The 13,233-nt window shown below is 58.8% G+C and overlaps 1 protein-coding gene across 1 annotated transcript; it reads left to right on the top strand.

The window, feature by feature from the left end:
* The first annotated feature begins 702 nt into the window (after positions 1 to 702).
* Positions 703 to 11,347, top strand: FOXRED1 (FAD dependent oxidoreductase domain containing 1). The gene is made up of 10 exons (XM_068167215.1): positions 703 to 882; positions 2,107 to 2,348; positions 2,460 to 2,570; positions 2,669 to 2,787; positions 2,878 to 2,972; positions 4,516 to 4,617; positions 4,695 to 4,768; positions 4,859 to 5,007; positions 7,300 to 7,429; positions 10,897 to 11,347. Exons 1-10 carry the CDS (start codon positions 720 to 722, stop codon positions 11,254 to 11,256), a joined length of 1,545 nt encoding a protein of 514 aa, XP_068023316.1. The 5' UTR covers positions 703 to 719; the 3' UTR covers positions 11,257 to 11,347.
* Positions 11,348 to 13,233: the final 1,886 nt, after the last annotated feature.

The following is a 13,233-nucleotide window of genomic DNA, read 5'->3' as shown; positions in this document are numbered from 1 at the left end:
GGTGGCCAGAGGGATGCCCCTGAGCCAGCAGTGTGCCCTGCTGGGCAAGAATTGACCTTCCTGGCAGCCTGGGCTGCATGAGAAGGGCTGTGGGGAGTGGGGCAGAGAGGTTCTCCTGCCCCTCTGCTCTGCCCTGCTGAGGCCACAGCTGGAGTCTTGTGTCCAGCTCTGGGCCCCTCAGCTCCAGCAGGACCTCAGGGAAGTGCCTGAGAGAGGCCAGGCCAGAGGCACAGAGCTGCTGCAGGCAGTGGAACATCTCCTGTGAGCACAGCTGAGGCAGCTGGGGCTGGGAGCTGGGAGCAGAGCAGCCTGAGGGCTGCCCTCAGTGCTGGGGATAAAGCTGTGCAGGGCTGGAGCCAGGCTCTGCTCAGGGGTGGCCAAGCACAGCACAAGGGGCACTGGGGGCAAGCTGGAACTGAGGAGGTGCCAGGGGAGCAGGAGCGGAAACTTTGTCCCTGTGAGGCTGCCAGAGCCTGGGGCAGGCTGCCCAGAGAGGTTGTGGAGTCTGCTCTGGAGCCTTTCCAACCCCCCTGGATGTGTTCTGTGAGCCCTGCCCTGGGTGCCCTGCTCTGGCAGGGCTTGGGCTGGGGGAGCTCCAGAGGTCCCTTCCAGCCCCTCCCACGCAGCCGCTCAGCGAGTGGGCGTGGTCACGACCGGGGTGGGCGTGGCCATACATCCGGGGGCGTGCCCATGCCTCCGGGGGCGTGTCCAGCCGCGGCATGCTGCGCCCGGGGCACGTTCGGTGCCTTCTCAGGAGGGTCAGGGCCGGGGTCCCCCCGGGGGGCTCCCGATGGGGGTCTCTGCGGGGCTCCTCGCTCCCTCGGGGGGCTCCTGGCCGGGCCCTCCGCGCCTCAGCCCCGCTCCGCGCTGACATCTTCCGCGGTGAGAGGCGGAGTGGGGGCTCCTCGGAGCCCCCGGGCGGGGGCTGGGGGGGTCACCGGGGGTCACTGGAGGGCGAGAGGGATTTTTGGGGTGCTAGGGGGGGTTCTGTGGGGATTTGGGGGTCACGGGGGGCGTGGGAGGGTACGGGAAAGGATTGGAGGGGTGTCTGTGGGAATTCCGGGGGTCACTGCGGGGCGAGGGGACTCTTGGAGGGGTCCCGGGGAGATGGGGGTCCGGCGGGGTCGGGGGGGTACTGCGAGCGCTGGGGGGTGCCGAGGGGAACGGGAGGGGGGTCTGTGGGAATTTTAGGGGGGTCTGGGGGAATCGGGGGGGGTCTCTGAGGATCTGGGGTCATGGGGGGTGTTGGAGGGAACCGGGGGGAATTGGGGGAGGGGGCTGTGGGAATCTGGGGGGTCACTGTGGGGGTTGGGGGGTCTTGAGGGGAACTGGAAGGGGATCTGTGGGGGTCCAGGGGGAACTGGGGGATTCTGGAGGGGGGGACTTGAGGGGGGTCAGTGGGTGGTTTTGGGGTGCAATGGGGGTGCCTGTGAGGATTTGGGTGGGGGTCACGGGGGGCATTGGGAGGTCCCAAGGGGTCATGTGTGTGGGGGTGCCTATGGGGATTTGGGGGGGGGGTCATGGGGGGTATTGAGGGGAGTCACTGGGGGACGATTTAGGGGGGTCACAGGGAACGTTGGGGGACACCATGGGAAAGGGGGCATGGGTGGGAATGAGGAGGGGGTGTATGGATGGGGGGGAGGGGTTCCAGAGGGGCTGGAGTGGGTCCCTGGGAAGTGGGGGAGTTCTCAGAGGGGAATCGGGGGTGGGGCAGAGGGGTGCCTGGGGGGGCTGGGGAGGGTCCAGGGGAAACTGGAGCAGGGGTCAGGGAAGTCCCAGGGGTCTGGGGGTTCGTGTCCCAGGGCCCAGAGGGAGATCTTGGGGGCAGCCAGGAGGGACTGGTGGTGATCCCAGAGGATCTGGAGGAGTCCCAGAGAGTCCTGGGGGATTCCAGAGGACTTGGGGGGAGGTCCTGGGAGGGCTCCCAGAGAGGCATGGGGAAGGCACTGGGAGAACTGGAGCCACACCAGGGGTCACAGAGGATGCTGGGGAGCCCTCAGTGGTGACTGGGGAGGTCCTGAGCGATCCGGGGCGGGGGGGGGGGCTGCCAGCTCTGCTCCCTCCCAGGCCTGGCAGCAGCCCCCGCCCCCCCCAATATCCCCCCAGAGCTGGGACAGGGTCTGGAGCGCCTGGGTCAGACGCTGAAGGACCAGCTGCCGGCGATGAGGCCGGGGGGCTGGGGGGGCTGGACGCCCCCGGGGACCTCCCCCGGCCCCCGCCCCCCCGAGGAAGCCGACGTGGTGGTGGTGGGGGGCGGCGTGCTGGGCTGGTCCGTGGCGTACTGGCTGAAGGCGCTGGAGGGGCGGCGGCACGGCATGAGGGTGCTGGTGGTGGAGAGGGACCCCACGGTGAGACAGCGCCGCGCCGCGCCGCGCCGCGCCGCCCGGGGGGCTGCCCCTCCCGCGGGGGGCTGCCCCTGCAGCCCGGCTGACCCCGGGGAGGGCGCTCTGCTCCCGCAGTACTCCCAGGCCTCCACGGTGCTGTCGGCGGGGGGCATCCGGCAGCAGTTCTCGCTGCCCGAGAACATCCGCATGTCGCGCTTCGCCGCCGCCTTCCTGCGCCGCATCGACGTCAGTGCCGCTCCGCGGGGGGCAACGGGGGGCGCCGGGGGCTCGCCCGCGGCGGGGGGCGCCGGCCCCGCTCACCACAGTGCCCCTCCCCCCCACAGGAGTACCTCGGGGTGCCCGACGAGCCCCCCATCGACATCCAGTTCCAGCCCTCGGGGTACCTCTTCCTCGCCCCCACAGAAGCTGCTGCCAGGCTGGAGGCCACCGTCCGGCTCCAGAGGTGGGGGGCACACAGAGCCCACTCGGGGTGGGGTGTGCTGGAGGGGGAGGGTCTCAACCTGACCCTCCCTCTGCCTGCTGCTGTCCCCAGGGAGGAAGGGGCACAAGTGGCTCTGCTGTCCCCAGCCCAGCTGAAGGAGAGGTTCCCCTGGATGAACACAGAGGGGGTGGCTGTGGCCTCCTATGGTATGGGGGTGGTGTGGGGACCCCCCCCTCAGCACCCATCCCCATCCTCACCCCCATCCATACCTTCCCCCCTATTCTCTTGCTCATCCCTATCCTCATCCCCATCCTCAGCCTCCTCCCCATCATTATTCCCACCCTCATCTTCATCCCTGTTACCCACCTCATCTGCATCCCCATGCTTCTCCTCCTCCTCATCCCCATTCTCCTCTTCATTCCCATCTCCACCTCCATCTTCATCCCTGTCCTCCTTCTCCTCCCCATCCTCATCCAGCTGGCAGCCAGGCACCAGTGGTGTGCCCCAGGGAGCAGTGCTGGGCCCTGTGCTCTTTAACATCTTCATTGATGATCTGGAGGAGGACATTGAGTCCATCAGCAGTGAATGTGCAGCTGACACCAAGCTGGGGGCAGGAGTTGATCTGCTGGAGGGCAGAGAGGCTCTGCAGAGGGACCTGGCCAGGCTGCACAGATGGGCAGAGGCCAAGGGCAGGAGATTGAACACATCCAAATGCCAGGGGCTGCACATTGGCCACAGCAACCCCAGGCAGTGCTACAGGCTGGGGGCAGAGTGGCTGAGAGCAGCCAGGCAGAGAGGGAACTGGGGGTGCTGGTTGATGGTAGGCTGAACAGGAGCCTGCAGTGTGCCCAGGCAGCCAGGAGGGCCAATGGCATCCTGGCCTGCATCAGGCAGAGTGTGGCCAGCAGGAGCAGGGAGGTCATTCTGCCCCTGGACACTGCACTGGTTAGGCCACACCTTGAGTCCTGTGTCCAGCTCTGGGCTCCTCAGGTTAGGAAGGAGGTTGAGCTGCTGGAAGGTGTCCAGAGAAGGGCAAGGAGGCTGGGGAGGGGTCTGCAGCACAGCCCTGTGAGGAGAGGCTGAGGGAGCTGGGGTTGTTCAGCCTGCAGAGGAGGAGGCTCAGGGGAGACCTTCTTGCTCTCTGCAACTGCCTGCAGGGAGGTTGGAGCCAGCTGGGGGTTGGGCTCTTCTCCCAGGCACCCAGCAGCAGAACAAAAGGACACAGTCTCAGGCTGTGCCAGGGGAGGTTCAGGCTAGAGGTGAGGAGACAGTTCTATACAGAGAGAGATTGCCCATTGGGGTGTGCTGCCTGGGGAGGTGGTGGAGTCACCATCCCTGGAGGTGTTCAGGAGGAGACTTGATGGGGTGCTTGGTGCCATGGGTTAGTTGGTTGGGTTGTGTTGGATTGGTTGATGGGTTGGACACCATGATCTTGAAGGTCTCTTCCAAGCTGGTCCATTCCATTCCATTCCATTCCATTCCATTCCATTCCATTCCATTCCATTCCATTCCATTCCATTCCATTCCATTCCATTCCATTCCATTCTTCTCTCTCATCCCCATCCCTGTTCTCTCCTTCACCTTCTTCACTCCCATCTACATCTCCACTCTCCTCATCCTCCTCGCTCCCATTTCCATCCACATCCTCATTGCCTGTTTCACCCTCCTCCCATCCCCAGCCCCACCCCCAGTGGGTGCCAGCTGTGTTTCTGGGGGGTGCTCTGGGGGTGACTCTGTGCCTGCCCCCAGGGCTGGAGGACGAAGGTTGGTTTGATCCCTGGACCCTGCTCAACGCCTTCCGCCGCAAGGCCACCTCCCTGGGGGCCCACAGCTGCTGCGGGGAGGTGCGAGGTGAGGAGGGGGCAGGTACCCCCCTGTGGCCCCCACCCCAAAGCCCCCAGGGCCCCCCAGCTGACCCCCCCCTGAAGGCTTTGTCACCTCAGCCAGGGACTTGGCGCCGGGGGAACCGTCGCCGATGTCCGCACGCATCAAATACATCCACGTGAGCGCTTGCCTGGCCCCCACCCCGGGGAGGGGGGTCCCCACGAGTGTCCCTGACCCCCCCAGGGTCCCCTGTGTGTGTCCCCCCCAGATCCACACGCGGGACAGCCTGGAGTACCAGCCTGTGGCTTGCTCCATCGTGGTGAACGCCGCGGGCGCCTGGGCCGGGAAGCTGCTGGAGGAGGCAGGGCTGCCCGAGGGGCTGCGGCAGCCCCCCCTGCCCATCCAGCCCAGGAAGAGGTGAGCGGGGGGGGGGTGGGGCTGCCACGGGCTGGGGGGCACATCCCAGCACCCACCATCTCTCTTCAAGGTTGGGGGTGAACCCCTCGGTGCTGGGTTTTGGGGCGCCACAGTGTGGGGGGGGCACATCCTGCAGCCACCGTCCCTCCCTCAGGCTGGGGGAACCTGTCAGTCAGTGTCTATTTTTGGGGTGCCATAGTTGGGGGGGTCACACCCTAGCACCCATCTCTCATCTTCAGGGCTGGAGGGCTGAACCCCTTGGTGCTTTGGTTCAGCTGGGGGTCCCCAACAGCTTCAGGGCTGGAGGGGTGAACCCCTTGGTGCTTTGGTTCAGCTGGGGGTCCCCAACAGCTTCAGGGCTGGAAGGGTGAACCCCTTGGTGCTTTGGTTCAGCTGGGGGCACCCCAACAGCTTCAGGGCTGGAGGGGTGAACCCCTTGGTGCTTTGGTTCAGCTGGGGGCACCCCAACAGCTTCAGGCCTGGAGGAGTGAACCCCTCGGTGCTTTGGTTCAGCTGGGGGCACCCCAACAGCTTCAGGGCTGGAGGGGTGAACCCCTCGGTGCTTTGGTTCAGCTGGGGGCACCCCAACAGCTTCAGGGCTGGAAGGGTGAACCCCTTGGTGCTTTGGTTCAGCTGGGGGCACCCCAACAGCTTCAGGGCTGGAGGAGTGAACCCCTCGGTGCTTTGGTTCAGCTGGGGGCACCCCAACAGCTTCCACACAGCGCTCAGGAAATGGCAGAGCTGGGAGGGGGCAGGGGTCAGCAGTGCCACCTGGGCACAAGGGCAGGGCTGGGCCTGCTGGGCAGCATGGAAGGCAAAGTCCCTTGGCAGGCAACCTTGGAGGTACAGGGGGAAGTCCAAAAGGCAGAGGGACAGGTCCCATGTGCTGGAGCTGAGCTGGCAGGGAAGGGCCTGGCTGGGCACAGAGCTTTGGCTGTGCTTGGGGGGCAAAGGAGAGCTTGTGAGAGCAGCCCTGCAGGGAAGGCCTTGGGGGTGCTGGGGGGGAGCAGCTGGGCAGGAGCCAGCAATGGGCACTGGCAGCACAGGAGGCCAAGGGCAGCCTGGGCTGCAGCCAGAGCAGTGTGGCCAGAGCTGGAGAGAGGATCCTGCCCCTCTGCTCTGCCCTGGGGAGACCTCAGCTGCAGGGCTGGGGCCAGCTCTGGGACCACAACACAGAAAGGACCTGGAGCTGCTGGAGAGGCTCCAGAGTAGGACATAAAGAAGATCAGAGGCTGCAGAACCTCTGCTGTGGGGACAGGCTGAGGGAGCTGGGGCTGTGCAGCCTGGAGAAGGCTTCAGAGAGACCTCAGAGCAACCTTCCAGTACCTGAAAGGCTCCAGGAGAGATGGGGAGGGACTGCTCAGAAGGGGCTGTGGGGATAGGACCAGGGGCAGTGGTTTGGAACTGGAGCAGGGCAGAGTTAGGTTGGACACCAGGAGAAAGTTCTGCACAGTGAGGATGGGGAGACACTGGGACTGGCTGCCCAGGGAGGTGGCTGAGGCTCCATCCCTGGAGACACTCGAGGTCAGGCTCAACAAGGCTCAGAGCAGCCTGCTGCAGTTGGAGATGTCCCTGCTGCCTGTAGGGGCTTGGAGTAGGTGAGCTTTCAGTTGACCTTGGCTGACAGTGCCTGAAGAGGAGCCAGGGGGTGCCCAGCTGGGCAAGAAGGCCACCAGCAGCCTGGCCTGGAGCAGCAATGGTGTGGGCAGCAGGAGCAGGGCAGGGATTGTGCCCCTGGGCTGGGCGCTGCTGAGGCCACCCCTGGAGTGCTGCCTTCAGCTCTGGGCTCCTGGCTGCCAGCAGGAGCTGGAGAGGCTGCAGCAGGGCCAGGGAAGGACAAGGAAGCTGGGGGAGGGTGTGGAGAAGAGGGCTGGGGAGGAGCAGCTGAGGGAGCTGGGGGTGGTGAGGCTGGAGGAGAGGAGGCTGAGGGAGACCTCCTTGCTCTCTGCAGCTCCCTGCAAGGGGGCTGGAGCCAGGTGGGGCTTGGGCTCTGCTCCCAGGGAACGAGGGACAGGACAAGAGGCAATGGCCTGAGATAGTGCCAGGGGAGGCTTAGGTAGGTAGGGCTGAGCCCAATTGCTGCTTTGTTTTGAGGGGGTCACGGCTGGGGGGGGTCACATCCCAGCACCCACCTCCAGTGTGACACCCAGCCCTTCAGTGCCATTTTTCAGTGGGCACAACCCCCCCATCCCTATTCCCCTCCATTTAGCAGAGTGTGTGTGGGGGGGTGGGGGGTGTGCACCCTTCCCCTTACACATTTTGGGGGTGCCCCCTGGAACCCCCCCCCCCCAGGTATGTGTTCTCCTGGCACTGCCCCGACGGCCCCGGCCTCTCCTGCCCCTTCCTCATCGACACCTCCGGAGCCTATTTCCGCCGGGAGGGCATCGGTGGCAACTACATTGGTGGCATGAGCCCCGCCGAGGTGAGCCCCCAGGGGGGTCCCCCGCCTTATTTACCCCCAAAATGTATTATTTAATCCCCCCCTAGTTTATTAATCCCCCTAATTTATTATATATGCACCCTCAATGGATTACCTCCCTCCTCATGCATTACTTAACCCTTCCAATCTCATTTACCCCCCCCTTGAGTTACTGTTTCATTCCCTAGTGATTAACCCTTTCAGTTTATCCCTTAATCCCTTTATTTATTAACCCCCTTAATTAGTTATCCCTTCAATTATTATTTGACCCTTCCAGTTAGTTAAATCCTTTATTAGTTAACTCCATTCCTTCCTTAGTTAACTCCATTCCTTCATTAGTTAACTCCATTCCTTTCTTAGTTAACTCCATTCCTTTCTTAGTTAACCCCTTCATTAGTTAACCCCTTCATTAGTTAACCCCTTCATTAGTTAACCCCTTCATTAGTTAACTCCTTTATTAACTCCTTTATTATTTAACCCCAAATCATTATTGGACTCTTTCAGTTTAACCCTTAATTATTCAACCCTCTTAATTATTCAACCCCCTTAATCATTTAACCCTTCATTACTTAGCCCCTAATTATTCAACCCACTTGCTTTTTCAACCCCCTCAATTTCTTAACCCCCTTAATTATTCAACCCCTTCATTAATCAGCCCTTCATTCCTCAACCCCTTCATTATTCAACCCCCTCAATTACTATTTGACCCTTTCAGTTTGTTATTTAACCCCTTATTATTTAACCTCCAAGCATTAATCCTTTCAGTTTCTTAATCTAACTCATTAAGCCCCCAATTATTGACCCTTCCAGTTTATTAGTTAACTCCTTTATCAGTTAACTCCTTTATCAGTTAACTCCTTTATTAACTTCTTTATTATTTAACTCCCAATCAGTATTGGACTCTTTCAGTTTAACCCCTAATTATTCAACCCCCTTAATTATTTAACCCTTCATTACTTAACCCCTAATTATTCAAGCCCCTAATTACTCAACCCCCTCAGTTATTTAACCCTTCATTATTTAACCCCTTATTCAACCCCACTTAATTATTTATCCCTTCATTACTTAACTCCTAATTATTCAACCTCCTTATTCAACCCCCTCAATTACTTAACTCCTTAATTATTCAACCCTTCATTCCTCAACCCCTTCATTATTCAACCCCCTCAATTACTGTTTGACCCTTTCAGTTTGTTATTTAACCCCTTATTATTTAACCTCCAAGCATTAACCCTTTCAGTTTCTTAATCTAACTCATTAATTATTTAAGCCCCCAATTATTGACCCTTCCAGTTTATTAGTTAACTCCTTTATTAGTTAACTCCTTTATCAGTTAACTCCTTTATTAACTTCTTTATTATTTAACTCCCAATCAGTATTGGACTCTTTCAGTTTAACCCCTAATTATTCAACCCCCTTAATTATTTAACCCTTCATTACTTAACCCCTAATTATTCAAGCCCCTAATTATTCAACCCCCTTATTTAACCCTTCATTATTTAACCCCTTATTCAGCCCCACTTAATTATTTAACCCTTCATTACTTAACCCCTTATTTCATTACTTAACCTCTTATTTAACCCTTTATTATTCTACCCTTAATTATTTACACCCCCCCCCCCAAATCATTATTTGACCCTTTCAGTTTATTGATTCCTGGATTTATTACTTGACCCCTTATTATTTTGCCCCTTATTTTATTATGTACCCCCCCAATCATTATTTGAGCCTTTCAGTTGATTACTCAACCCAATTTATTACTTGACCTCCTTTATTATTTAACCCCTTACTCTTTAACCTCTTATTTACCCCTCAAAATCACTCTTTGACCCTTTCACGTTATTGCTTACCACCTTAATTTATTATGTAAGCCATTATTTTACCCCTTAATTTACTTAGTTACCCCTCCCAATCACTCTTTGGCCCTTTCAGTTTATTATTTAACCCCTTGATTTATCATTTAACCCCTTATTATTTTGCTCCCCCAAATCGCCTTGACCCTTTCAGTTTATTATTGAACCCCTTATTACTTGACCCTTTACTGCTTGACCCTTTACTGCTTGACCCCTTACTACTTGACCCCTTACTACTTGACCCCTTATTACTTGACCCCTTATTACTGACCCCTTCTACTTGACCCCTTATTACTTGACCCCTTATTACTGACCCCTTACTACTTGACCCCTTACTACTTGACCCCTTAATTTATTACTTGACCCCTTATTACTTGACCCCTTATTACTGACCCCTTACTACTTGACCCCTTAACTTATTACTTGATCCCTTACTACTTGACCCCTTAATTTATTACTTGACCCCTTAATTTATTACTTGACCCCTTATTACTTGACCCCTTAACTTACTACTTAACCCTTTACTACTTGACCCCTTATTACTTGACCCCTGATTACCTGACCCCTTATTATTTGACCCCTTACTACTTGACCCCTTATTACTTGACCCCTTAACTTACTACTTGATCCCTTACTACTTCACCCCTTACTTGATCCCTTACTACTCAACCCCTTATTACTTCATCCCTTATTGACCCCTTATTACTTGACCCCTTATTACTTGACCCCTTAACTTACTACTTGACCCCTTACTACTTGACCCCTTGACTTATTACTTGACCCCTTATTACTTGACCCCTTAACTTATTACTTGACCCCTTAACTTACTACTTGACCCCTTATTACTTGACCCTTTGACTTATTACTTGACCCCTTATTACTGACCCCTTATTACTTGACCCCTTATTACTGACCCCTTACTACTTGACCCCTTATTACTTGACCCCTTATTACTGACCCCCTACTACTTGACCCCTTAACTTACTGCTTGACCCCTTACTGCTTGACCCCTTACTGCTTGACCCATTATTACTTGACACCTTATTACCTGACCCCTTGATTTATTACTTGACCCCTGATTATTTTACTCCTTATTACCCCTTCAGTTATTATTTATCCCCCAAAATCACTATTTGACCCTTTCAGTTTATTAGTTGATCCCTTATTAGTTGACCCCTTGATTGATTACTTGACCCTTATTTAACACCTTATTAACTCATTATTTCTCCCCTTGATTTATATATTTACCCCCTCCCAAATCATTACTGTGAGCCTTTCAAGTTTATTACTTAACCCCTTAATGGATAAGAAGTAGGAGTAATGGGTGATTTATAGGCAATTAAATAAGGAGGAGGTAGGAGTAATAGGTGATTTATAGGCAATTAAATAAGTAGGAGGTAGGAGTAATAGGTGATTTATAGGCAATTAAATGAGGAGGTAGTTGATAGGTAATTAATGCGTAATAAATACAAGTAGTAAGTAATATTAATGCATTAGTTGGCCCTTTATTATTGCACCCCTTGTTATTTAACCCTTTCCTTGGGTTATTTAAAAACAACACCCCCACCCCCTCCCTTCCAACTCCTCCTCTGAGCCCCTCCCAACTCTGCCCCCCAGGACGAGGAGCCGGACCCCAGCGACCTCTCTGTGGACCACAGCTTCTTCCCGGAGCGGCTGTGGCCGCTGCTGGCCGCCCGGGTCCCAGCCTTCGCCGCGCTGCGGCCGCGCAGCTCCTGGGCAGGCTACTACGACTACAACTGCTTCGACCAGAACGGGGTGCTGGGCCCCCACCCCCGGCTGGAGAACCTCTTCGTGGCGGCGGGGTTCAGCGGGCACGGCCTGCAGCACGCCCCCGCCGTCGGCCGGGCGCTGGCCGAGCTGCTGCTGCGCGGCCGCTACGAGAGCCTGGACCTGGCGCGGCTGGGCTGCCAGCGCCTGCTCGACGGCAGCCGCCTGCGGGAGGACGGCGTCGTCTGACCCGCACCGGCCGCACCGGCGGGCTGCGACCGGCCGCACCGGCCGGCTGGGAACGGGGACACCGCCGGGAGGAGGCGGGGGAGGACTGCTGGGGGGGCTGGGACTGTTGGGGGGCTGGAACACTGTGGGGCGGGACAGGGACATGCTGCGGGGAGGCTGGGATGCTGTTGGGAGGCTGGGACGCTGCTGGGGGCACCCCTAGGCTGCGGGGGCGGTGGGATTGCTGGGGGGCTGGGACATGCTGCTGGGGGCACCGCTGGGCTGTGGGGAGGCTGGGATGCTGCTGGGGTCTGGGATACTGCTGGGGGCACCCCTGGGCTGCAGGGGCGGTGGGATTGCTGGGGGCAGGGACTGTTGGGGGACTGGGACTGTTGGGGGACTGGGATATGCTGCTGGGGGCATTGCTGGGCTGCGGGGAGGCTGGGATCCTGCTGAGGGGCTGGAACACTGTGGGGAGGGACAGGGACATGCTGCAGGGAGACTGGGATGCTGTTGGGAGGCTGGGGTGCTGCTGGGGGCACCCCTAGGCTGCGGGGGCGGTGGGATTGCTGGGGGGCTGGGGCTGTTGGGGGGCTGGAACACACCGTTGGGGGGACTGGGACTCTTGGGGGGCTGGAACACAGTGCTGGGGGGACTGGGACTGTTGGGCTGGGACTCGCTGCTGGGGGGGCTGGGACATGCTGCTGGGGGCACCGCTGGGCTGCGGGGAGGCTGGGATGCTTTTGGGAGGCTGGGGTGCTGCTGGGGGCACCCCTGGGCTGCAGGGGCGGTGGGATTGCTGGGGGGCTGGGACTGTTGGGGGACTGGGATATGCTGCTGGGGGCACGGCTGGGCTGCGGGGAGGCTGGGATCCTGCTGAGGGGCTGGAACGCTGTGGGGAGGGACAGGGACATGCTGCAGGGAGGCTGGGATGCTGTTGGGAGGCTGGGATGCTGCTGGGGGCACCCCTAGGCTGCGGGGGCGGTGGGATTGCTGGGGGGCTGGAACACACTGCTGGGGGGACTGGGACTGTTGGGCTGGAACACGCTGCTGGGGGGACTGGGACTCTTGGGGGGCTGGAACATACTGCTGGGGGGACTGGGACTGTTGGGGGGCTGGAAGACACTGCTGTGGGGACTGGGACTCTTGGGGGGCTGGAAGACACTGCTGGGGGGACTGGGACTGTTGGGGGGCTGGAAGACACTGCTGTGGGGACTGGGACTGTTGGGGGGCTGGAAGACACTGCTGTGGGGACTGGGACTGTTGGGGGGCTGGAAGACACTGCTGGGGGGACTGGGACTGTTGGGGGGCTGGAACACACTGCTGGGGGGCTGGGGCTGTTGGGGGGCTGGAACACACTGCTGGGGGGACTGGGACTGTTGGGGGGCTGGAACACACTGCTGGGGGGCTGGGGCTGTTGGGGGGCTGGAACACACTGCTGGGGGGACTGGGACTGTTGGGGGGCTGGAACACACTGCTGGGGGGACTGGGACATGCTGCTGGGGGCACTGCTGGGCTGTGGGGAGGCTGGGATGCTGCTGGGGGGACTGGGATACTGCTGGGGGGCTGGGACATGACTGGGGGACACTTGGAGGACTGGAACACACTGCTGGGGGGCTGGGATACAACTGGGGGACACTTGGGGGACTGGGACACACTGCTGGGGGGGACTGGGACACTGCTGGGGGGACTGGGACGCTGCTGGGAGGCTGGGATACAACTGGGGGACACTTGGGGGGCTGGGACACACTGCTGGGGGGAGTGGGACACACTGCTGGGGGGATTGGGGGACACTGCTGGGGGGAGGGTTAGGACACACTGCTGGGGGCGCCACTGGGCTGCGAGGGGACTGTGAGACTGCTGGGGGGACTGGGGCATGGACATGTAGGAAATGGAGATGGCAGTGGGGCCTCTCCTGACGACTCAGCTACCTCCAGACCCCTTCCCAGCTCCATCTCAACCCCTTCCCACCCCCTTCCTGTCCCCTGCCCCAGGCTG

The sequence above is a fragment of the Melanerpes formicivorus genome, unplaced genomic scaffold, assembly GCF_026170545.1.
Source record: "Melanerpes formicivorus ecotype bairdi unplaced genomic scaffold, bMelFor1.0.p_v2 SCAF_114, whole genome shotgun sequence".
Classification (NCBI taxonomy): domain Eukaryota; kingdom Metazoa; phylum Chordata; class Aves; order Piciformes; family Picidae; genus Melanerpes; species Melanerpes formicivorus.
This window is presented reverse-complemented; position numbering and strand designations above follow the sequence as displayed.

Bases quoted from the DNA above. Each gene is read 5' to 3' on its own strand.
- FOXRED1 (XM_068167215.1), top strand. From the start codon at position 720: ATGCTGCGCCCGGGGCACGTTCGGTGCCTTCTCAGGAGGGTCAGGGCC. The intron at 4,618-4,694 runs GTGAGGAGGGGG...CCCCCCCTGAAG, and splicing joins CTGCTGCGGGGAGGTGCGAG to GCTTTGTCACCTCAGCCAGG. The intron at 5,008-7,299 runs GTGAGCGGGGGG...CCCCCCCCCCAG, and splicing joins CCCATCCAGCCCAGGAAGAG to GTATGTGTTCTCCTGGCACT.